Source organism: Solanum verrucosum, unplaced genomic scaffold (assembly GCF_900185275.1).
Source record: "Solanum verrucosum unplaced genomic scaffold, falcon-dt-bn FXZP01000195.1, whole genome shotgun sequence".
In the NCBI taxonomy this organism is placed as follows: domain Eukaryota; kingdom Viridiplantae; phylum Streptophyta; class Magnoliopsida; order Solanales; family Solanaceae; genus Solanum; species Solanum verrucosum.
The window spans coordinates 113450-137446 of NW_026020164.1; the positions used below are offsets into that span (position 1 = coordinate 113450).

Sequence of the window (23997 nt, forward strand, 5' to 3'; positions counted from 1 at the left end):
TTTGGCTTTGATGCATTGAAAAAAAAATAGAATTTAGTACAATCACAAAAAACAAAAAAACAAAAAACAGAACAGTGAAAACAGAGACAGAACAGCGAAAAACTTTACAAAACAGAGGAAAAAATGCATAACATAGACAAAAAACAGAGCAGAATAGAGAAAGAAAATACAAAGCAGAGTAAACAATTGCAAAACAGACAAAAAACCAGAGAAGTCGCAGAGTGCAAGTTGAATTAAAAACCTAGTAATGCAGTCGCAGGCTCACAATAGAGAATTAGAGAAAAGAAGAAGAGAAGGAGAGAAAAAGAAGAAGAAGAAGAAGAAGATGTTTGGTAAGAAGTCGCGTAAGTGTTTTTACAAAATTTTAAAATAAAACCCCAGTTAAGCTGTCAACCTTGCTTAGGCAAGCTTTTCTCACTTTTACTACTCTCGCCTTTTCACCCAAGCCTCGCTTCAGGGAAGAAAAGCGCAAGAGAAGTGCCTCGCTTTCAATAACACTGCTCGTGGCTGAACTGAAGATTGCTGGTTTAGTAGTTGAACCTTCTGGATAATTAGGGAAGAAAAAGAGCAAGTGAAGGAAGAAAAGAGTCCTTGGGTTTGTTATTGGAGGGGTAGGCTATGGGCTGTTTGTTGAATAAGGGAAATGATTTCATATTTTGTATTTGTGAGCATAGATTGCGGAGAAAGGCCATAACTAAGATCTTGTCAAAGATTTAAAAAAGGACTATGCCTCAGTCCCAAACAAGTTGAGGTCAGCTATATGAATCGTCGGACCATGTTTCCTCATTTAGGCTCAACTCATCTTGTCATAGATAATTGTTAAACAATAACAAGGAAGTTTTCCAGAAATCTGAAATTAGGGAGAGCTGGATGAGATAGATGGTTTGGTTTTTAAAGAAAAGATGCTGTCTACAGTGTACTAAAGCCATCAAAGTTCTGAACTGCCAAACTCTTATTTCACTCTCTCTCTCTCTATATATATATATATATATATCATATCTCTCTTATAATGAGTCAACATCATCTCTCTAGGGTATGCAATATCAAAAATAAAAGCAGATCCTCAGTGTATTCTGATTCATGTGCACAATTTTAACTACAGTGGTGTACCTTATTCTGGTGTATCTTCACTTTGCATATTTTAAAGTACGACTTTAATGCAGGTGGGTTGGCTGAAGGTTGAATTGTGCAAGTTGTTGGAGGAGAAACGATCTGCTGAACTTAGGTGCGTACATTTTAGTCTTCATGTTATTCTGTGCATATTTACTTTTGTCATAGTTGCTCACTGTAAATTGTAGCTTCTTCCATACATTCTTGTCCTTACGAATATAATGATTTGTAACATGTTATTGATGTCGTGTAGAATCTGAAACTTTTATGCTACTAGAAGGTGTGAGAAATCAGATTTTCTACTTCTAGTGCATGTGAATCATCTTTTTTGTGGGTTAATTTTAGGAGGCCGAGAAAAATCACAAATTTGAGACCATGTTCGATGTTTCCCAGCCGATGCCACTTTTGTAATCTGCTACCTTTAGAGTAACCAAGTAGGAACAAAAGGAGAAGTTTTGATGCCTCAACTCTCTGTTCTGTTGTGTTATCTCAGAGCATGACGGTAGTATCTGACAGAACAAGCATCTCTGGCAGCCTAAGGTCACTAAAGGAATTGCAAAATTCCTATTCAAATTGAAGTAGTCGGTATAACTTTTTTTAAAATTAAAAAAGAACTTTGATGCTTAGAGTTTGGAAGTTAATCTCTCCCTTTAGAGAGTGATCTATCAAACTTGTAATTCAATGAAGTATGGATATTTCTCCATTTTCACTATATTTCTGTATTAGCTTTTCTGACGAACTCTATACCTATTATGGGTGTCTGAAACGAAGAAGTAAACAATTTTGAAAATGAGAATAGTTATGTCCTTTTCACGTATATTTTTTCCTGTCTGCAGAGCGGAGGAGTTAGAAACAGCATTGATGGAGATGGTAAAGCAGGATAACAGACGGCAGTTGAGCGCAAGGGTACTTAAGGGTCTTTCATATGATTGAATTAAATAACTTTTGTTTGAGTAGGAAATCATATCCCCACTTTCATCACTCACATCCCTGGGTGACAAAAGACAGTGAAACCCCCCAGCTTCCTGTGCATTTTTCCCAGCATGGTTGTGTTCTTTCTATAAGCCTGTGAATGGGTTTGGTCAAAGTGAAGCCCTCTACTTATCTGGTTGCTTGTGCATATTTCATCTCTGTACTCTCCATTAGACCATTACAGATATATTGCTCCTAAGCATTGTGAAAATCTTTAATGCATCCTTTCCATTCATACCTAAGTTTGCTTTCTTGGATAGTACCGTGGATAAGTAGAGGGTAAAGATGCCTGGGCATTTGAGGCAATGGAACACTATTAGACTGTCTCAACCATAAGAAAGTGCCTCGAAAACCCAGGACAGCATTTAAAATTTCCTTTTATCTCTTCCTCTCTGGGGTTTGCTTGATAATAATTATCTGGAATGATGTATGGGTGGGGCAAACACCTTTAAGGCAACAGTTTCCGGACATTTATAATCTTAATCAACAGAAGCTAGCTACAATCTCACAGATCAAAAATGCACAAGGCTGGAATCTGTCCTTCAGAAGATTCCTCAATGACTGGGAAGTGGAGAGAATGATCCAATTCTACAATACTTTGGAACAAGCTAAGAGCCTTAATTTTGAGGAAGATAGATTGTTGTGGAAGATGGATAAAGATGGCAAGTTCAAGGTGAAATCAGCATACAAGCTACTGGATATCTCAACTGAAACTAAGGAAGGTTGGCCATGGAAGATGATCTGGAAGGGGAAGATACCTCATAAGGTGGCTTGTTTCACCTGGCTAGTTGCACATCAAGCAGTTCTGACTCAGGACAACCTTATGAAAAGGGGAAGGCAGTTATGCTCCAGATGTTTTTTTTGTGAAGCTGAAACAGAGACAGTAAACCATCTTTTTTTACACTGTAAAGTGACTGAAAAATTATGGCAATGGTTCATTAATCTCAGGGGTATTAGATGGGCCATGCCAAGACATACTGTAGAAGCTCTAGCATGTTGGAATAGGGATGGAAATCAATCAGGACACAAGGAGAGATGGAAGATTGTCCCTGCATGCATCTGGTGGACAATTTGGAAGGAGAGAAATCAGAGATGTTTTGAGAACAAGAGCATTTCCTTCCAAAGTATGAAGATGAACTGTCTAGCAACATTCTACTTTTGGTGTATTCAATCTGTACCTAAGGATATAGGGGACATCACTCTGTTTTTAGATAGTCTATAATGGATATAGGTGATAGATTTGTTTTGGATGTTCCTTCATATTTTTGATGTAACTACTTAGGAGCACACTATTGGTGTACTTCCTTCTGTTTATAATACCAGTTAACTTTCTCAAAAAATAATTATCTGGTTCAAATATATTTTCCATATGATTCACAAGTTTCCTCAATGTGTGCCACCTCTTCACATCTTTTTCTTTATGGATGAAAAGGGCTTCCAAAACTTTTTATATGGTTGGTACAACTTTCTTTCCCAAAACTTCATTGATAAGTTCCACATATATTAAGCATAATGGTTCTCAAGTTCGGATAAACGAGGAGGATTGCGGTAGGTTAATGACTAGTATTAAAACTATGTTCGTCCAGTGACTGAGTCAACTAAAGTTTTGAACTATGGAGAAAGTTCCATGAAGTGCGGATGTGAAGATGGATATACTATATTGTATATAGGATTAGAATTACATCCACCAGAAGGTGCAAGTTGCATACATAGAGATTAAAATGAATCTTGTAATACTGAAGTTGCTTGATTGTAAGAGCCTGCACACTTCCAACCATGAAATTCGGAGTCTGAATCACCAAAGGGGGAAGCGGAAAGAATCTTAAATCTCTTAGAATTATAGTGGACTTAGTTAAGTGCATAACAAAAAGGAAGCAAAGAATCTAACATTGGTAATACCAATTAGTTGTGATCACTAGTAATCTGACTATCTGAGTAGGGCTAATTGATAAATGGAGGATCTTGAACCCTACTTGCTTTAAAATAACAAATTATTTAGTGCTAGAATGAAAGAAATTTAAGCCTGAATAAAGCTTAATGAATCAAAAAGGATTCATACTGACCTCAACTAGTTTAGGATTGGAGCTTAGTTGATTTCTTTCCTTCATGTTTAGCTTTTTTTTGTTATACCACAGAGATAATTGCTTTTGAGTTGTTTCTTCTTTTTCTTTTTGCTTATTTGAAGATTAAATCTCATAATGACAATTGCACACTGGCATATTCTTACTGTTCAGGTTGAACAATTAGAACAAGAGGTTGCTGAGATTAGACAGGTCCTTGCTGATAAGCAAGAGCAAGAGAATGTCATGCTTCAGGTGATAATTCTCATTAAATATTTGATGATAACATACCTGAATATTATCTAATATGTTCGTCCTTGCTCGCTATGTCGATTTATGTGAATGAATTTTTCTATATAGGTTCTCATGAGGGTGGAGCAAGAACAAAGGGTAACAGAAGATGCTCGTAGGTTCGCTGAACAAGAGGCAGCAGCTCAAAGATATGCCTCTCAGATGCTACAGGTTTTTCTACTCTTTGAAATTCTTAATGAAACATTTCAACTTCTAATTCCTTTTCTTCGACAAGAGAGGGTTGCTCAAGTGGTAAGCGCCCTCCACTTCCAACCTTGAAGTTGTGGGTTCGAGTCACCAAGGGAGAAAAATGGGAAGCTCCTAGGGGAAGGTGTAAAAAAAATCCCTTCACTTTTTATTCCAAGAAATTAGTAAACTAGGTCAAACTTTTTGTGCTTATTTGTATTCATTGTTAATGCAATGGCATTTCTCCTTTTTTCCGAAAAAGGGTTAAAAATGTCCTTAAACGTGTGAAATTGAACAAAAAATGCTCTATGTTAATAGTTTGGTCCAAATATGCCTCTGTCGTTAATAGTTTGATCCAAGAAAATGCCCCTCATTGATAATTTTGCCCACAGATGTCCCTATTTTTACTTTTGGATAAAAAAATGTCTTTCCTAATAAACATATTGTTTCTTTTCTTTTTAAATCCATTTTTTCCTAATAAAATATTATTTTAAAGAACCCTTTTCTTATTTCTTTTCTTTTAAAATCTCTTTAGCTAATAAAAAAGTGGGAAGAGATTTTTTTTCTTATTAATCTTGTTTTATTAATTTTTTTTCCCCTCAAATGGATCTTGTTTTATTAATTAAATTAGAATAACCTCATGTAATTTTTTAACTAATTATATAGACCATAAACATAAGATCATAGTAACCTCATCATTAATTTTCGTTTAGATAATGATAAAATTCTCTTTCTTGATAAAATAAAAATATTTCATTTCTTAATCTTTTCCGAATTGAAGTAGGATAAACATTTGTCAATATATTCCTTGGTTTTACCGTTAAAATGAAAAAAGAAAAGTCAACAACAACTCCATAGATGATATTTTGTGATTTGAAGCAATGTAATATTTTGTGTTTTATGGCATTATTATTGTTGTATCTTAACTTAAAAACCAAAGATTATATTAACAAATGTTTATCCTTCTTCAATTTGGAAATTAAGAAATAAAAGTATTTTCTATTTTATTTGAAGAAATAATTTATTGTTATTTAAATGAAAGTTAATGATGAGTTACTAAGATCTTATAATATATATATGGAAATTAATGATGGGTTACAATATTTTTATTAGGAAAAGAATGTGTTGAAAAGTAAAAGAATTAATATGTTAATTAAGAAAATGTCATTTTTGACCCAAAAATAATAATAGGGGATTTTTTTGGACCAAACTAGAAACAAAGTGTCATTTCTATTCAATTTCACATAGTTTAAGGGCTTTTTGACCCTTTTCCCTTTTTTTAACAAGTGACTTTCTCCTAAAAAAAAATTGTGTTTCAACATTCATATCAGTGCACAGTGGATAATATATCATATTTTAGCTCTATAGTAACAACCTTTTGTTCTCAATATTATGCCAAGTCATGTCCCAGAATCATCTAGACATACATGCACAATTGTTTTATTCATCTGTTCATTCCTGATAAATTCTGTTCTTATCTTGTCTTGTTTACTTCTCCTTGTTCAAGTTAACATGTTGGTGTCCATTATATGCTTCGGCCGAAGTTGTTTGCACTTAATGGATGTCTACAATTGAATGATTCAAACTTCACATCACTAAATATTTTTGTTCCTTTTAAGATTTAAAACACTAAATAAATATGAATCATTCAGATCTTGAGCAATGCCTTCAAATTATTAAGAGGGTACTAAAAATTTATGAAGATAACCTTTCAGCACCACTTTGTCCACAACCACCACCATCACAACTACCACTACCAACTACCACTATCAACCACCTCTACAAACCACATCAGTTGTCACTACCACATTAACCACTTCCATGACCACAATCAACCACCACCAAGATTGTCAACATCATCACCACCACTACCAATTACTACCACTAACCACCCCGCCACCGCCACCAACCACTACTACCAACCACCTCCACCACCACTATTGCCAACCACCAACATTGTCAACCACTCCATCATCCACCGCGAACCACTATCATCATCCACCAGGACCACCACCGCCAACTAATACCACCACCCACCTCCACCATCATAACCAATACCATCACAAGAACCACCCCCAAATACCACTGCCAAGCATCATCTTACAACCAGATAATTTGTGAATAAAATATTAAATCATTTTATTTGAATTTTATATTTAATAAATTTTTAAATTAAAATAAATTATAAACGTTCAAATCTTGAGAAAACAAATAGTTTTTTATTTAGTATTCTGATCCAAATTCAACATTGTAATATTCAGATTTAGATATCTTAATTTATTTTTTTTAAAAATGGCCCCTTATTCATGTTCCATATTCATCTAGAATAGACATTTATAATTGTTTTATTGATCTGTTCGATCCTAATAAATATAGTCCATTAGATTCGATGAGGATCTTTATTGGTGGATCTATTAAATGGAATTTGAGCACCATTAGCTCTGGTTCTATTCGCTGCAAGCATAGGAGAGTTACCTTAAGCACCATCTTTTGGAGGTTTTATTTTAGAAATCAATTCTAAGGGAGTTGTTTATTATTTACTTCTTGAACCAGAGCATCCTTATCTTCCAAAATTTAGACAAGCCATAGTGTTTTGCTCTAAAAAGGCTATGAAGCGGTTAACATCCTTGAGGTCTCAGGTTCAAAACTCAGCGTAGTCAAAAAACACTAGGTGATTCCTCCCATTTGTCCTACACTTGGTGGACAGAGTTAGATGGTGGGAGGTGACAAGTATCCTATGGAATTAGTCGAGGTGTGCGAAAGCTAGCCTCGACACCACGGTCATAAAAAAAATGCTATGAAGTCTCTAGATAAATCTGATGTAACCATCTTTTGTACTTAATATTTAACCACTTCCATATCTCATTTTAGCCTTCAAGTCTCCCACCCAAAAGCAGTTTTTCTCCCTTTGCCTTGCTTACAGTAGAAATTTAATCAATATTAATCTTTGTGATTGCATATCTGTTCTGCTCCACTAGTCTATGTAAACGTTCTTTCCCATCCAATGATTTAATACATGTATTGCCACTAATTCTTTTTAGTAGCACCCTCCATCCATCAAATCAGAACTCTTTCTTCCTTCTGTTGTTTTTTTTGACAAAGGTAATAGTTTTGTGTATTACTCCCTCCGTCCCTTTTTAGTTGTCCACTTTAGAAATGGCACACGGATTAAGGCAACAATGATTAGCACAGTGAAGTTACAATTTTACCCTTATGACAACTTTTCACTTCAAAATTACAACCACTTATTTGAATTCAAGTGAAATAAATTGGAGGGAAACAATATACACTTTTACAATTTTCAAGAAGTGTAAATAAGGGTATAATAGGAAAAAATTTGTTGTCCTTTCTTGATTTGTCAAAATGGACAACTAAATAGGGACAACTAAAAAAGGAAATATGGACAAGTAAATAGGGACGGAGGGAGTAATATTTAGCACTAAAGGCTGGGATCCCAAATTTACATCATGGAGCTACATACAATTGCGTGTACTTAAAACAAAACTAAACTAGATCCTACTTCATCTTACAAAGGACCTAGGATATCTCTAACCGCTATAGGATCATCTACATACTCCGAACTACGCCAATAGCAAAAAGTGATTATGCAGTTCATTTTAATCTTGTGTAAAGGACTACTACTACTCTCAAAGCATCCATATTTCTCTCCTTCCATATGGTCCACCAAATCACTGCTGGGACAATCCTCCATCTGCTTTGGTCTGTACTGCCACTGCCTTCATTGTTCCAGCTTTCTATAGCCTGACTTGCCCTTTGTGGCATGGTCTAGTTTGTGCCCCTGAAGCTGGTAAATAAGTGCCACAGTTGTCTAACCACCTTGCAATGAAGAAACAGATGGTTGATTGTCTCTGCCTGTTGCTCACAAAAAAAACATCTAGGACACATGTATTCCCCTCTTCATTAGATTCTCCTGTGTTAGTACCGCCTCTTTAACTACCAACCAAGTAAAGACTGTCACCTTATATGGAATTTTGACTTTCCAGATAAGCTTCCAAGGCAAAAATCTGAGTTGAGTCCCCATTTGATTCAGGTTCTTGTAGGCAGAGCTAACTGTGAAGATACCTTTGCTGTGATGAATCCACCTAAGAGTGTCTTCTCCCTCTTTCAATCCTCCAAAATGGTCCAGGGTGCCATAAAATTCAGCTAGTCTATCCACCTCCCAGTCTTGTATCCTCCTTCTGTATGTTAAGTTCCATCCATGGATGGACCAAACTTCTTGCACAGTGGCCTCATGTTGCTGATTCAACAGATAGATGTCTGGAAAGAGCTGTTTGAGGCTGCCATTTCCTAACCAATTATCATCCCAAAACAAAATCTTTCTTCCATTGTTTACATTGAATCTAGTTCTTTGAAAGAAACAATGCCACAAATTTCTGATTGATCTCCATAGGCTAATACCATAGGTAGAAGTCACTTCCTTAGTTTTCCAGTGATCTATCTTCTCATACTTGGCCTGAATCACTCTAACCCAAAGGGCCTGCTCCTCTTTAGGAAATCTCCACAACCACTTCATCATAAGGCTTTTGTTTTGTTTCTTCAAGTTTCTAATGCCTAAACCACCTTGTTTCTTTGAAAGAATTACAGTCTTCCATTTGACCAAATGAAATCCTTTGTATTCTTTCTCTCCATTCCACAAAAAATTCCTCCATAATGCATCAATTCTTTCCTCCACCTTAGGGGGGAGAGGAAAAACTGACATCAAATATGTTGGCAAAGCATCTAAGACTGAGTTGATCAGGGTCAATCTTCCACCTCTAGACAAATATTGTGCTTTCTATCTAGATAGTCTTCTTTCACATCTCTCCAGCACCCCATTCCAGATTTCATTGGATTTGCTTTTGTCTCCCAAAGGCATCCCCAAGTATACTGTTGGTAGTTTACCTATTTCTCCTCCCAAGATCTCTGTCAAATGTTGCATTCTGTTCACCTCATTAATTGGAAAAATAAGACTTTTTCGCCAGTTGATATGGAGACCTGAAGTTGCTTCAAAAAGATGAGTATCACTCTCAGGATCTTAAGTTGGCTTTCTTCTGCATCACAAAAGATGAGAGTGTCATCTGCATATTGGAGATGAGTGACTCCAATCTTAGATTGCCCTCATTTGCTACATTAAAGCCCCTTATCCACCCTTAAGTGTGAGTAGTATGATCTTACAATCTATCTACAATAACTAGCCTCTTTATTTAGTCAATTCTGAACAAGAAAGTTTCTCCAATGACTTATTTTCTTTGACGGTGTAATTTGGAAAATTGGACACGAATGCCTAGTATATTGGATATCTCATGGTTTATAATTACTATACAGGAAAAGTATGAAGAAGCCATGGGAAACCTTGCTGAGATGGAAAAGAGACTGGTTATGGCTGAATCAATGCTGGAGGCTACCTTGCAGTACCAGTCTGGTCAAAATAAAGTAATACCTTCTCCGAGGTAATGGCTCCCTTTCATATGATTTCCTCACAAGGTATTGAGTAATGCATCATTTATACCTCCCAATGGTTATCATAGTGTTTTTCTCGTATTATGTCCTATGTTATTTATTGCTTCTAGGCCACCATTTGGGAAAGGACATTGACATGTTTTTGCCACTAGTAACACAGACAATGAATAACAATTTCTTCATGTATATCTTTTGTTTTCTCTAAAATGGACGAATATGCTCTTATAGATCCACCCAGAAAGATTCATCTACAGTACGGTGCAGCCAAGATTCATCACCAGAGATACCTGCTAGAAAGATCAGCTTACTGTCGAGACCATTTGGACTTGGATGGCGTGACAAGAACAAGGTGAGTCCATAAGTTTTCATCCAATTTGAGATGTTATCGACTAAGTTAGATTTTTGTCAAAACCATCTTGTTAACTATGTAGTCTGGCTTGCTATTGGCTTGTGATCTATAAGAAATACAATTTCATAAAAAATAAAATAAAAAAATATACAATTTCACTTGTGAGATAGTGAGACCAGCCTTTAAGACTTACGAAGGAAGAAGACAGACCTAGTTTACTGCATTTGTAAGAACATACGATTTAGCTGTAGCTGTTTTCCACTGGTAAATATTCATAATCCACAAGCATATTTCTAACCTATACCCACACTAACTTTTGAATCAAGCGTAATGTACTCCAGGTTTTTGCTTTATTTAACAACTACACTATTATAAGAGAGTTATGAAAACTTCTCATAAGCATTTTCCACGTACATGCCTATATATATTCAATATCTATAATCATGCAGAGTAAGTTGCCTTAATTTTGGGGAGATAAGCACTTTCTAGAAAATGCAGTTGGATAAATATATATTTGGTTGATGTTTCAAGTAGTTGTTGAATCTTCAAGGTGTGGTTTCTATAGGAGAGATAGATTTCCCCTTCCCCCGATGTCCGACAATTCTCTCTATGTTCCTGTTTTAGTAGAACATTCTTTGAACTGCCAACCAAGCGTGGTTATAGTCGCCAGAATTAAAATAATTGAATGACACAGGGGAAGCCAGCTGAGGAAGTTAACGATAGCAAGCCTGTGAATGAGGAAACAAGTCCAAACACTCAGCAGAAGGAAATGAACGGCCATCAGATGGAGGAGAAACTGCAAGAGGTGTAAGAAGGGGCTGCTACCGGAACAGATTTTTTCTGGGGCCTGGATATCAATAGGCTAGATATGTCTTAAACATTAGTGTCAAAAGAATCGAATCGAAGGGATAATTTTTCTTTTCTTTTCTTGATTATATCCCCTTAATAGCATATATAGTGGGTTTGTTTGTTCATCAAGTATTCAAGTGACAATAATAGTTAGCTGCAAGATGATAGTCTTGAGAAAAGGAAAACATAGAAAGAAAGAAAAAAAGAGATGGTCTTTTACTACTTTGTTAGTGAAGTTGTTGTGTCCAATATATATCGTCGTCCGAAATGTATAATCTTGTGGGTTATCCAAGTTGATGGGAAATTCATGATAAGTATGGAGGTAGTAGTGGCTGTTTTCTTTTTTCTTAGCTTTTCTGTTAAACTCCCTTCAATTCCAAGCCACTACCACCCAAATCCCACCCCCACCCCCACCCCCACCCATGAAAGGTAATTTTTGGGGAATCTATATGAAGTTAGTTTCTCCACTTCTTGTTGGATATTTAATAGGCAAAAGGGTCTTGGTAGATCACTGTACTTGTATGTGTTTGTATTGTGAATCCTTCTATTTAACCCTTTATCAACTAAATTCTTAAACTCAATCAAAAAAATATTTTTAAACCCCTCCTACTATGTATGTAGCTCACTCTCCTTTGAATAGATGACATGTCAAATCTATGTCATTAAAATTAATAATAATCATCATTTTCTTTACTAATTCTTATTTTAAAAAAATTATTAACTACATTTATTAAATAAAAGATAAAATAATAAGAATTTAATTTATTTCTTAAAGTAAATCATGCTCCTCTGCCGCAATGCCATTTTCCTTTTATCTTCTCCGACCTTCACAGAACCAACAATCGTAAGCGGCCACTCCACCAGCTCCGGTAGGCAAACCTTTTCGCCGCTGTGACTAGTTCCTCGTGTCATCTCCCGCCTCGTTCTCCCTTTCACTATTTTCCTTTCGCCACACCACTGACGACCCCTGTGAACCACCAGAAATGGCGTCTCCTCTCCATCCTCTCGGCGTACCAGCAAACTCCCTCGCCGCCTCTTATTCTGGCGGAAAAAGGACTAGCATTGCCTCCCATTCCAGCGAAAAAGGGTCAGCACCTCCCCTCTCCCTCTCACACTACTGTGAACCGGCGAGCACCACCATGAAACCAACGCCGCTCTCTCCCTCCACTGATAATCGCCATGAAACTTGACGTCATGAAAGTGTTAATGCCAAGATCGGCTAAAGAAGATAACGATAGGGTGTGGAGAAGAAAGAAAAATGGGGTTGGGGCAGCGATGGGGTAGGGGTGGGGTGGCTGAAAAAGAAGATGGATTTTTTTCTTTTTAAAATTTATTATTTTATTTTTTTATAATTTTAATTATTTAAAATTTAAACTTTAAAATATCATGTTCACTTGCCTTAACAGGTGTGTAGTTACACTGTCTTGCCAACTCATTTATATTAATGCCACCACATAAGCATGATCAATGGTCAGAGGAATTTAATATGTTGTGTTTTATTGAGTATAAGGGTTTAGTTGACAAAATGTTAAGTAGAAGAGTCTACAATACAAACTCATACAAGTATAAGGGTCCACTAGACCCTTTTGCCTATTTAATATAATTCCCAAAGTTTTAATAATTCTAACTAGATCCCTACTTCACCTAATCATGGTTTACCTACCATCCTTGTTTAATGGAAAAATTATGTAATAAGGCAAAAACGTGTTGTGCATTTACTATACACAATTATAGTTTAAAAAAATTACATTACATAATTATACTTAGGGTTTTATAGCAAATCTCATCTTTTTTTCAAATTCTCGCTCGCCTCTTTCCTCTCCCTTCCTCACTTAATTGCTTATCTCCTCATTGGCTTCCCTCTCGCCCTAATTTTTGTCAGATACAAATGGGGGAGATCATTGATACAAAGGAAAAGGGATTGATATATTCCTCAACTTTGTCATTTGGAGCTGATATGCCCCTCGTTATAAAAGTGACTCATATATATCCTTACGTTATACAAACGGCTCACATATACCCTTACTGTTACAAAATGAGCTCACATACCCTTCATTTAACGGAATTGAAAATTTTAGTTTTAAATTTATATTTTTGAGTTTTAGTTTTAAAAAAGATCATTTAGGGGTATATATGATTCTTCCAACAAAGTTCAAGGTATATTTTAATCTTTTTCATACATAAATTATTTTTTGACTTCTTTGATTATCATTATTAGTTTTACAATTTGAAGAAAAAAATGGGTCATCTATAATAAATTTTACAAGAATATTAATGAAACATAAATAAATTTGACCATCAAAATAATAATTCTAAATTAGTCATTGAAACAAAAAAAAATCAAAATAAATATATGTTTAAGGAGGATTAAACATACCCATATGGGATTATATATATATTTTTTAAAAATTAAAAAATTAAACTAAAATTAATGTTTTCACTTACGTTAGAGGAAAAGGGTATATGTGAGCCATTTGTATAACAATAGGGGTATATATGGACCACTTTCATAACGAGGAGTATATCAACTCTAAATGACAAAGTTGAGGGGTATATCAGATTCTTTCCTCTTGATACAAATCAATCGAGAGATTTGTGTCAGGGGAGAGATGGTAGAGACCTCTCTTCTTCCATTTCTCCTCTTCAGTTCCATACTTAGACTCTCAATATGCCTGAACGAGAGAGATACAATATTGGATCAATCGTATTCTGAAAGAGTACTATACAATATGTGATACAAATGTATAGCAAGGACAAAATACAGTTGAATATAGTGATATAAATTTATAGTTCGTTGTAGATACACACAAACACAACACATCGATACACAGTAAATACACAAGGAATAAATACACTTGATACAATTGTATTGGTTAATACACTTCATACAAAGTGAATACACAAGGAACAAATATACTTGATACAATTATATTCATTGATACATTTGTATTCGTTGATACACTTGATACAAAGTGAATACACAAGCCAACATATACACTAGATACAATTATATTTGTTGATACATCTTGATACAATTGTATTTGTTGATACAAATTGTATTCGTTAATACACTTGATACAATTGTATTTGTTGATATAAATCAATTTTATTTGTGATATAACCTAATGCAACGATCCTCTCTCTACCATATCTCCCCCGCCTCTCTCCTCCTTATACCATGTATACCAATCGTAATTAAGCAAACTATAGTTATAGATCTCTAATACAACCCAAACTATAATCATTGTTGAAAGTTCCTCCTTTAAAATTCAAGACTTGAGAGGTGCGCTCTCAAATAAAGCTTGGCTTAAGAAGTTGCTAACAATATTAGGAATGTGATTAACTTTTATATTGGGCTCAGATCGTTTGCATGATTTCATATGCCTTTGATGAGCTTTAAATTTTATTAAAGTTTGTAAATAGCTTAAATATTTGTGAGGGTGTAGATAATGAAATAACAAAGCCTAAAGATAATGTGATATGACCAGTTTTAAGGGTTGTAATGAGTTTTTAGCCACCATAGAAAAGTAATAGGATAATGACTATACTTTGATGGGAAATTAAAATTTGAACGAAACTATCCTACTTGAAACACGAAAGGACTTGCAAAGGTTTAAACTTCATGAATTATTCTTTGGTTTAGAAACTCCAACAAAATTTTTAATCCTACTAATAGTTCTCTTGATTTGAACTTATTATGGTTTGAACCCCATAAACTATCCCTTGGTTTTGAAACTTTGACAATTTTGAACTGCACGAATCATTCCTTGATTTTGAACTTACATAGATTTGAATCTCATAAATCCTTTTTTGGATTTGAAATCTAGGAAACTTTTGAACACCATGAATCTTTCCTTAGTTTTAAACTTATGAAGGTTCGAAACTCCAACAAAGTTAATGAACCTTGTGAATTGTTCCTTAATTTTTAACTTATAAAGATTTGAACCCCATAAATTCTTTCTTGGTTTTGAACTTATAAAGATTTGGACCCGATAAATAGTTTCTTAATACTTAAACTCCAACGATCTTCTGAACCATATGAATAACTTTTGAACTTTGAAGCTCCACCAATTTTTTGAGCTCCATAAATTCTTCTATGATTTTGAACTTATAGGTTTAATCTCATGAATCATTCATTAGTTTGAAACTCAAGCAAATATTTTTGAACCCTGTAAATTCTTCCTTGATTTCCACTAGTTAATCTTTTGAATTCCAGTAGCATTTGCCAAGTTGTTCTTATTACAATTCACTTTTAAACTTGATTAAAATTGTCTCATTACTTGGTTATTTGTGAAAGACCCAAACTTGACATCTAATTATTTTTGGAAATTAGGAAACCCTTTAGAAAAGGTATTTACAGTCTTTATTTGGAAATCGGAGAAAGGGTAAGAGTTCTTGTGATGTCCCGAAAAAGGTGTTAGACATCTTAGAAAATTCATAAATGCAGTTGATTGACGAATTTAAATATTTTGTGGTTAATGGAGTATATTTTTTTTGAAAACAAGATATTTGAGAGTGATATTTTTTAAAATCATTTATTTAGCACTTTAATTATTTTGTTTATCCAACTATTGAATTAACTTATATGGTGTGTTTTATTTGAATGAAAATATTTTCCTGAAAAATAAGTGATTTTCTTACTTATTTTGTGGTGTTTGGTTGATAGCAAAAATTATTGTCCCAAGAGCATTAAAGTATAATCTGAAAAATACTATGGCACCAAGATTCAGATCTCCACCCTTTAACACAGACTTAAAATCCTGTTGATACAATTAAAATTTCACCTTAAGATGACGTAACGTGATCATATGCTAATATAGTAGCCCAAACAAGGTTGTGATTGAATTCCACAAGAAATAGGGATAAATGATATGAATTGGACAAATACTTGATTGAGAATCTAAATTTATTTCCATGAAAGTAGCAAAAAATAGTTTTATTTTTAGGACTAAAATTGCAGTAATAATTTTGAGTTTAAACTATAACATTAATGAACTAAGGTTGTGTCTCCGCAATAGAATGCAACGTTCTTAATTTTCATGCAATCACAGATAATCAAATTTCTAGATATGATGTCACGCCCCAAACTCAAGGGGCTTGCAACAAACACCTAATGCCAAATTTTAGGCTTGAGACGACCGTGTTGACCATTTTCTAATGGTGCATAGCAATCACACACAATCAAGAAAATAAACAAGCATATTTTGTCTTTAAAAAAGGCCTCGGCCGACAAGACCCTGTCAACAACTCTACAAAGAAAACAATTATTCCTAACAATTTGTATCAAGCAATAAATAGCTAGCACAGAAGTTTTGTTCGGGCCATTGAGGTCACTATGATATCTAGGAAAGCATAACTACTATACGGATCGTCAACGCTTCCATGATCTATACACAGAAGTCAAAATAGCTACCAAACTTCAGCCAACCAACAAAGAAGCCCAACTTGGCCTATAAAATCTAACATATCAGTATGCAAGCTTCTATGAATATAATACTTGCCAGGACATGTCCTGACCTACCTAAAAGTTATAAGCAGCAAAACAAGCAAATTTCTAAGACACTGGCGACCCTATAAGGAAGAAGTCAACCAATTCACTAAAAGCTCGATTGTGCTACCTGAAGGGACTATCCCGGTCGTCGCTCAGGATCCGTAGGTATGAATGCAGTACCCCCATGCAAGGGCTGTCAATACAAAATGATGTACCGAGCATGTAAGACAAACTGAAAATTGAAACTGCAGTACAAGGACTATATGAAAAGGGCAAGAGTAAATCAGAAGTACAACACTTCATCTTTTTCAATAAGACAATAGAGAAACCCAAAACAAACAAATACCTGATCAGACCCACATAAGCCTAATAAGTACAAACAACAAACAATCACCATAAATCTTAACAAGCATTAATTATTGCTAAATATCCTACTGGTCCCTTTACCTAGACCCAGTGATCATCTAAACATAACAGTCTAAATTTGTAAGTGTTGTGAATCAATACGACTCTTAGGCTTTGTGGTACAATATAGTGTTTCCCCATAGGTTCAATTTGCCTATCATGTAGGTACGATCTTCTTGGTCTATAGGCACGGTCTACCCAATACATAGACTCGATATATGAATTATCCCATAGGCTCCGAAACCATGTAGTGTGAGTGTCTCTTGAGGCCCGAACAAACTCGTAAGTAACAACTAGATGATGAAAACATCACAACAATGTCAAGTAATCACGGGCGATGCAAACATAATCATAACATACTTTCTAGGTCGCTAAGTCATGAATAGAGTAATATCATGTTGTAGTAGCCAACTCAATGGGATAACGCTACAAGTCACATGACAATAATATACATGCCATAATAAGCTTAGGACATCATGATCACATTGTAGACATTGAAATTTTGTGGGACTCTACAAGACGTGTTCAATTCGAGTTGAGACTCTACAAGGTGTGTTCAATTTCAATTAGGATTTTTGGAGGCTATTCAACCTTAAACCCTAGTTCATGCCTATATAAAAAGGTACTATATTCTCTTGAAAAGGCATCTCAAATATTTCACAAATTCATGAAATATTCATAAGAAGATCAAATTCAAATCTTCCTAGTTCGAGAAATATGCCACAAATGGCCCTCGAGTCATGGATAAATCTTATGAGAGAAGAATAAAGAGATAAACGGATTTGTACCCGCAATGTTTATCAATAAAATTATGTTTCTTCATATTCTATTTGTGATTGTAACTTATTTTCTGTCATTTTAAAATTTGTTGCAAACACACGCCAAAATAGAAATTAAAGCCTCAACATGTGTTTCAACCGAAGCCCCTAAGGTTTCTATATGAAGCTTGACAACTAAAGGTAGTGCAATAAATGTGAGGATCAACAAGGCTGCAGGATCGAATCATAACTAGTCGAGAAGGCGTCAACGTCACACTTCGTCCAAAGCATAAAATGGTTCCAATAAAAACAATAAACAACAAGTAAATCCAATGAAGATATTCCAACAACATCTTGAAGGAGCAACGAGCTCCCGAGACAATATAACAAGAATATTTGAATCACACCAATAGCTATTGTACGTGACTCTAACAAGAATCACACCAACCCTCCAGTACCTTAACAGTATCAGTACACAACAACAATAACCCAACTTAATAAGACAAAGGGCTGCCCGGAGCCACGATATCCAAAATACCACTTTGTGGCTCAGAAGTCTATAAAAATGATACTAGAACGTGAAATTGTGAAGGAGGAAGATTACATCGACAATAATGTTTGAAATATGAAGTTCATCAATCTGCCTCTTTGCAGCAACCACAAACAAAACCTAAATCATCGAGAAAACTATACCACACCGATGAGCTCCCTACGCAGAGCAACTTCCATTAAACTTCCTAGTTGAAAGCGTCAACATACATGGAGGATTTAGAGGCTTGGGTTCTGATTTTGTGGGTTTTTATCTTAATTTACTGGAATAAAAATGAAGAAGAGGGTGATATCACCGACTTAGGGGCCTGTCTAGACATGCTTGATTGAACAGTCTTTGAAAAACGTGAATATCTCTTTGTTCAAACGTTGTATGGACAAACTGTTTTATGCATTGAAAAGTAGACTCGTAGACCTTCAATTTGATATGTAATAGGCTCTCTAGTTTCTTACATATTGAGATACTAGTATCTGGACACATGCTTTGCATGTGTATTCCATGTTAATTTGTTCAAACTTTTTCATTGAGATGGAGAGAGTATATAATAGTTAAATATATTGCTTTTAAAAAATGCAAACTTATTCTTACTAAAATAAAGAAATTAAAACACATATCAATTCTCTCTTTACATATAAAGGAGAAACAACTGCTAAAAGTATAACAAGAATATTTGAATACTAAAATTAAAATATTACATGTCGGAATAATAATAATATATGTGTCTAAACATTCATATACAATAATACATAAACATTGAGCATTACAATAAATTTGTGTTGAACTCTATTTAGTGAAGTTGATGTTACTGGCTAATCGAACTCTAGACGCCAATAGCTCTAGGTACTTCTCATCCTCTCAAATTGTTGCTTTCTCTTCAAGAACAAAAAAGAATATGAAATTAATTAATAAATTAAAATTATTCAAATTCAAGAATCCTTTCTTGCCTTTTTATAGCTATATTTTTAATTTGCATTCCCTTGAACCTTTTCTTTCAATAGTCTACATTTAATTATTCAATGCAACTCTTCCTATTCTCCAAACTATTTATTCCTCCTAATTAATTAGTCTACATTTAATTATTCAATGCAACTCTTTCTATTCTCCAAACTATTTAGCAATGAATAGTGCACACTTAAATTTGATTAATGGGTAAATCATTAAGGGCTACATTTTAATTGGACTTTGAATATATGCAGATTCACATTTTAATAGATGTCATATGAACATGTGAAGAGAACAGCTACATTTAATCTTTTAGAACTATTTTTTGTATATTAATTTTTATTTTACAAGTTATAACATAATAGATGATGTTCTTGTTGTTGACTCTCATACTTGACTTCTCGATTGACTGTGTACATAAATCAAAGAAAGTTATCTGATTGTCCATAGTTAACTGAGAAAGGTTTCTTTTTTTTTTTTGCCAGAAAAAACTAAAAATTAAAATTAAAGAATATATTTTATGTGTGAATTCATATATATAATTACATGTTCATCTTACACCCAAAAAAGATATAATTCATATACTCGTAAATTATTTCAATTTATTCAACCAAGTATGATTCGTCAAAGGAAAAATTACAACACCATGTTATCACATATATATGGGCGGTGTAATAATATTAAAATTTATTGGTCAAAAGTTAATATAAGGAAAGATGAAAGATAGAAATTAGTGTAATAACTATGGAATTCATAATATTATACCTAAGAATGTAAAAGAGTGTGAATAATGTTTGCAATAATTAGTAATAACTAAGAGAATTTATAATGTTATAACTAAAGAATTAATGTGCAATAGCAGAATTTCTATTAAATTTTATACGTACATAAATAAATAGGACTTTTAATTAATGTTACTATTTTTTTTAGTTATTAGATTTTTATTTAGTGTAGGGACAAAATGTAAATGTTTATTCCATATTACTGAATTTAAAATTTATTTTGTAAATGATAAATTTTAAATGATTCATATATATTCACATATTTTCACATTTGTTGTGAGTGTTTTTTTAAAAAAATAAATAACTTGGAACATTTTCAAATAATATATTTTGAACTTAGAAGATCTTGTTAACTTGATAATATATTTGTGACATATATAATACTTTAATTTAAGTACAAATACCTACCCAAATATAAATATATATTTGCATTAATAAAAATATTTATCTCATAAAAATTAGCTATTAAATAAATAATAAATATTAAACTAATACAAATTTCAACTTGCGTTATTGCAAGTCATATGAAGTTCTCTTCGTCTAAAGTACTTAAATATCAAGAAATAGTAAATAATTAAAACAAAATGGCAATATTTATATAGTAATAACTATTTTAAAGCAAACTTCCTGACAATCTAAATCACATAAGTAGTATTGATAAATAAAGTCATTCTTTTGTCTTGAGTATTAAAAATACAAATCATGACAATTCTCTAAATTTTAGAAAAAGATATTCAGAAGCATATATCTACATCACAAGAAAAATTGTTAACAAAAACAAATAAAAATAGACTACATCATGTTAACTTCATATATTGGAACATTACATACTAATGTATATATTAAGCAAAATAATAATTATTTTATAATTAAAATTATTTTCCTCAAGTACTCGAAGTTATGGAATATACCCTCTTAGGATAAAACGATTTACTTCATTAGAATAGTGCCCCATATTCCGCTAAACTTCGAACTCACTCAACGACAATACATCACACAAAAAATTTTAAAATGCAAGAAGAAGAAGAGTAGAAGATTTTTTAAAAAAAATTGTGGTTGAAAAATGAGAGGAAGCCCCTCTATTTATAGTCAACAAAGGGTAGTATGGACAAGTATTTTTTGTGTCTTATCTTAAAAGTCATGACCTTTGCGAGAAGTCACAACCCTTTGAAAAAGTCACAACTTATTGAAAAAGTCACAACTCATCGAAAAATCACAACCCTTTGGAAAAAGTCACAACTTATCGGAAAAGTCACAACTCACCGAAAAAGTCACAACCTAAGTTAGGGATATTATAGTAATTTAACATTCAAGTTAGGAGTTCATGTTTTTTAGGTAATATAAATATAGACTAGTTTTTTCGACACGTGCGTTGCATGTGATTACCAACTCGGAAAATATATGCTATAGTAAATAGTATTGCTTATTTCAGTAAAGATTGAATAATAAACTTTGCACAAAATAATATTGCAGATTCTTTTGTGAATGTTCAATGTGGATCATCATATATATCTCTTATTCACGCGAATCTATGAAGATGGTCAATGAATTTTTTTATTAGTTAAATGCAATAATGCATATATTTATTTCAATTTGATGAGCTTCAATCATGTAATTAGTTGTATCTCAGTAATATTACCTTATAAATGATATTTGTTGTGTATTTTTCTTGTCATCTAACCAGATGTTCTTTGCACAAGTATTACACGTTAAACTGTTTAGATGTCATATGAATATGTGAAGAGAACAACTACATTTTATTTTTTAGAAATAATCTTTGTATATTAATTTTTATTTTCTAACTTATAACATAATAAATGATGTTCTTGTTGTTAGCTCTCATTTTTGACTTCTCGATTGACTGTATACATAAATCAAAGATAGTTATTTGACTGTCCATAATTAACTCAAAAAAGGTTTCCATTTTTTCCCCAAAAACTAAAAATTAAAATTAAGGAATATATTATATATGTGAAATCATATATATAATCACATATTTATCTTATACCCAACAAATATGTAGTCCATATACTTGTAAACGATTTTCAATTTATTCAATCAAGCATGATTCATCCCGGGAAAAATAACAAAATCATGTTATCACATATATAGGGGCAGTGTAATAATATGAAAAAATATTGGTCAAAAGTTAATACAAGAAAAGATGAAAGATAGAAATAATTAATGTAATAACTATGAGAATTCATAATATTATAACTAAAGAATGTTAAAGAGTGTGAATGACATTTGCAATAATTAGTAATTGTAGACAATAAAATTCGTGTCGAGAAAACAATAATCAAGAACGGAAAATTATGCAACAATCGTATTTATTATTTCAAAGTGCGAGTGTTACAATCTCTATGATTCCTCTGAATTCGCATTTTCAAATATAAATTCAAGGGCTCTTGAGCTTAATCTTGAATTTGTCTTGAACTTGATCTAGGATTCAAGGGCTTTAAAGCTTGTTCTTGAATCTTTTATGAACTTGAACTTGGACTTTATCTTGATCTTGACTTTTACTTGAATTAAAGGGCTTCGAGCTTGTACTTGAATCCGATAGTCTTGATCTTGATCGTTCTTGAACTTGAATGGTTGAATTCTTAAACTTGTAGCTTATAGAGAATTGTATGGCGTTTGTACCAAAGACTTTCTCTAGCTTCTTGTTTAGAATTTTCGATCCCTTTTTTGAATTATGAGGACCCCTATTTATAGTTTTAGAATAGAGGAGTTGCGATTGGAACAGGATTCCCTTCGGCCAATCAGATTTAAGTGACGTGGCCTATGGGCTTTATGGAGCGGGCTTGTCATCTTTGACACATTTCATGATCGTATTGGCTTCTTGTTTGACTTGACATGCCACGTCATTTGTCACGTGACACCAAAAGAATGGGCCTCTAGGATAAGATGACATTGGACTTAGCAAATCGAGCTCATCTATTGTAGTCCAAATCAATTAATTTTGACTTTAATTAAATCCATATTTATTGGACTTGAATAATTAGCCCAATTATATTAATCCATAATTTATTTGGACTAATATATTCATGAATTTAATATAATCCGAATCATTTTATAAATTTATATTTAATAAATTTTAAATGATTACAAATGCTCCATGCTTCAAGTTTTGTCAAAATAGTTTATCTTTTGAATACTAGACTTGAAGTATTAATTACACAATAATTGTATATCATGTATTTTAAAGTTAACCATAAATATATTTAATTAATATATTATTGCTCCATCATAATTAGATATATATATTATATTTAAGAAGACTCCACCTTAAGTCTTTAACTCACGTGGTCAGTGCCACTTTTTAACTACATTTGCACTTCCTTTATTTTTGTCCTTCTCAATTCTTACCAAATTCAACCTAAAATCCTAATTGAAGGTGAATTAACATAGAAAAAGAAAAAAAATATTAAAATTTCCTTCCTAGGATCCTAACTAAAGAAGAATTATAGTTAAGATAGGAAAGGATCTTCTCACCGCCTCTTATCATCTATAAAATGAGGCTTGCTCTTATTTTTTTTATTCTCAACATCAGCAATTACAAGTTTTCTTGCAGATCGTTGGAGCTTCCACGAGCATTTATCAAGGTACGTGTTTTTTGCTTTATTCCCTTTTTTTTTGTGTATTCTTCCTCTTTTTTTTGCGTCATTCTTTTCAGAGACAAACATAAATAATATTTGTATTTTGCGGAGGCTAAACAATGGAGAGTTTTATCACAATACAAGAGTTTGATCTTGAGGTGTGAATGGATATGTTTAACGTCCTCGCCTTGAA

The 23997-nt window shown here is 33.3% G+C and overlaps 1 protein-coding gene across 1 annotated transcript in view; it reads left to right on the top strand.

The window, feature by feature from the left end:
• LOC125828731 (uncharacterized) overlaps positions 1 to 11499 on the top strand; it is a 29200-nt gene extending 17701 nt beyond the window's left edge. The window contains exons 12-18 of the mRNA XM_049508069.1: positions 1164 to 1225; positions 1947 to 2016; positions 4317 to 4397; positions 4503 to 4604; positions 9945 to 10069; positions 10308 to 10428; positions 11123 to 11499. Of these exons, the coding sequence (XP_049364026.1) occupies positions 1164 to 1225; positions 1947 to 2016; positions 4317 to 4397; positions 4503 to 4604; positions 9945 to 10069; positions 10308 to 10428; positions 11123 to 11239 (678 nt within the window). The 3' untranslated portion in view covers positions 11240 to 11499. The remainder of the gene's footprint in view (positions 1 to 1163; positions 1226 to 1946; positions 2017 to 4316; positions 4398 to 4502; positions 4605 to 9944; positions 10070 to 10307; positions 10429 to 11122) is intronic.
• Positions 11500 to 23997: the final 12498 nt, after the last annotated feature.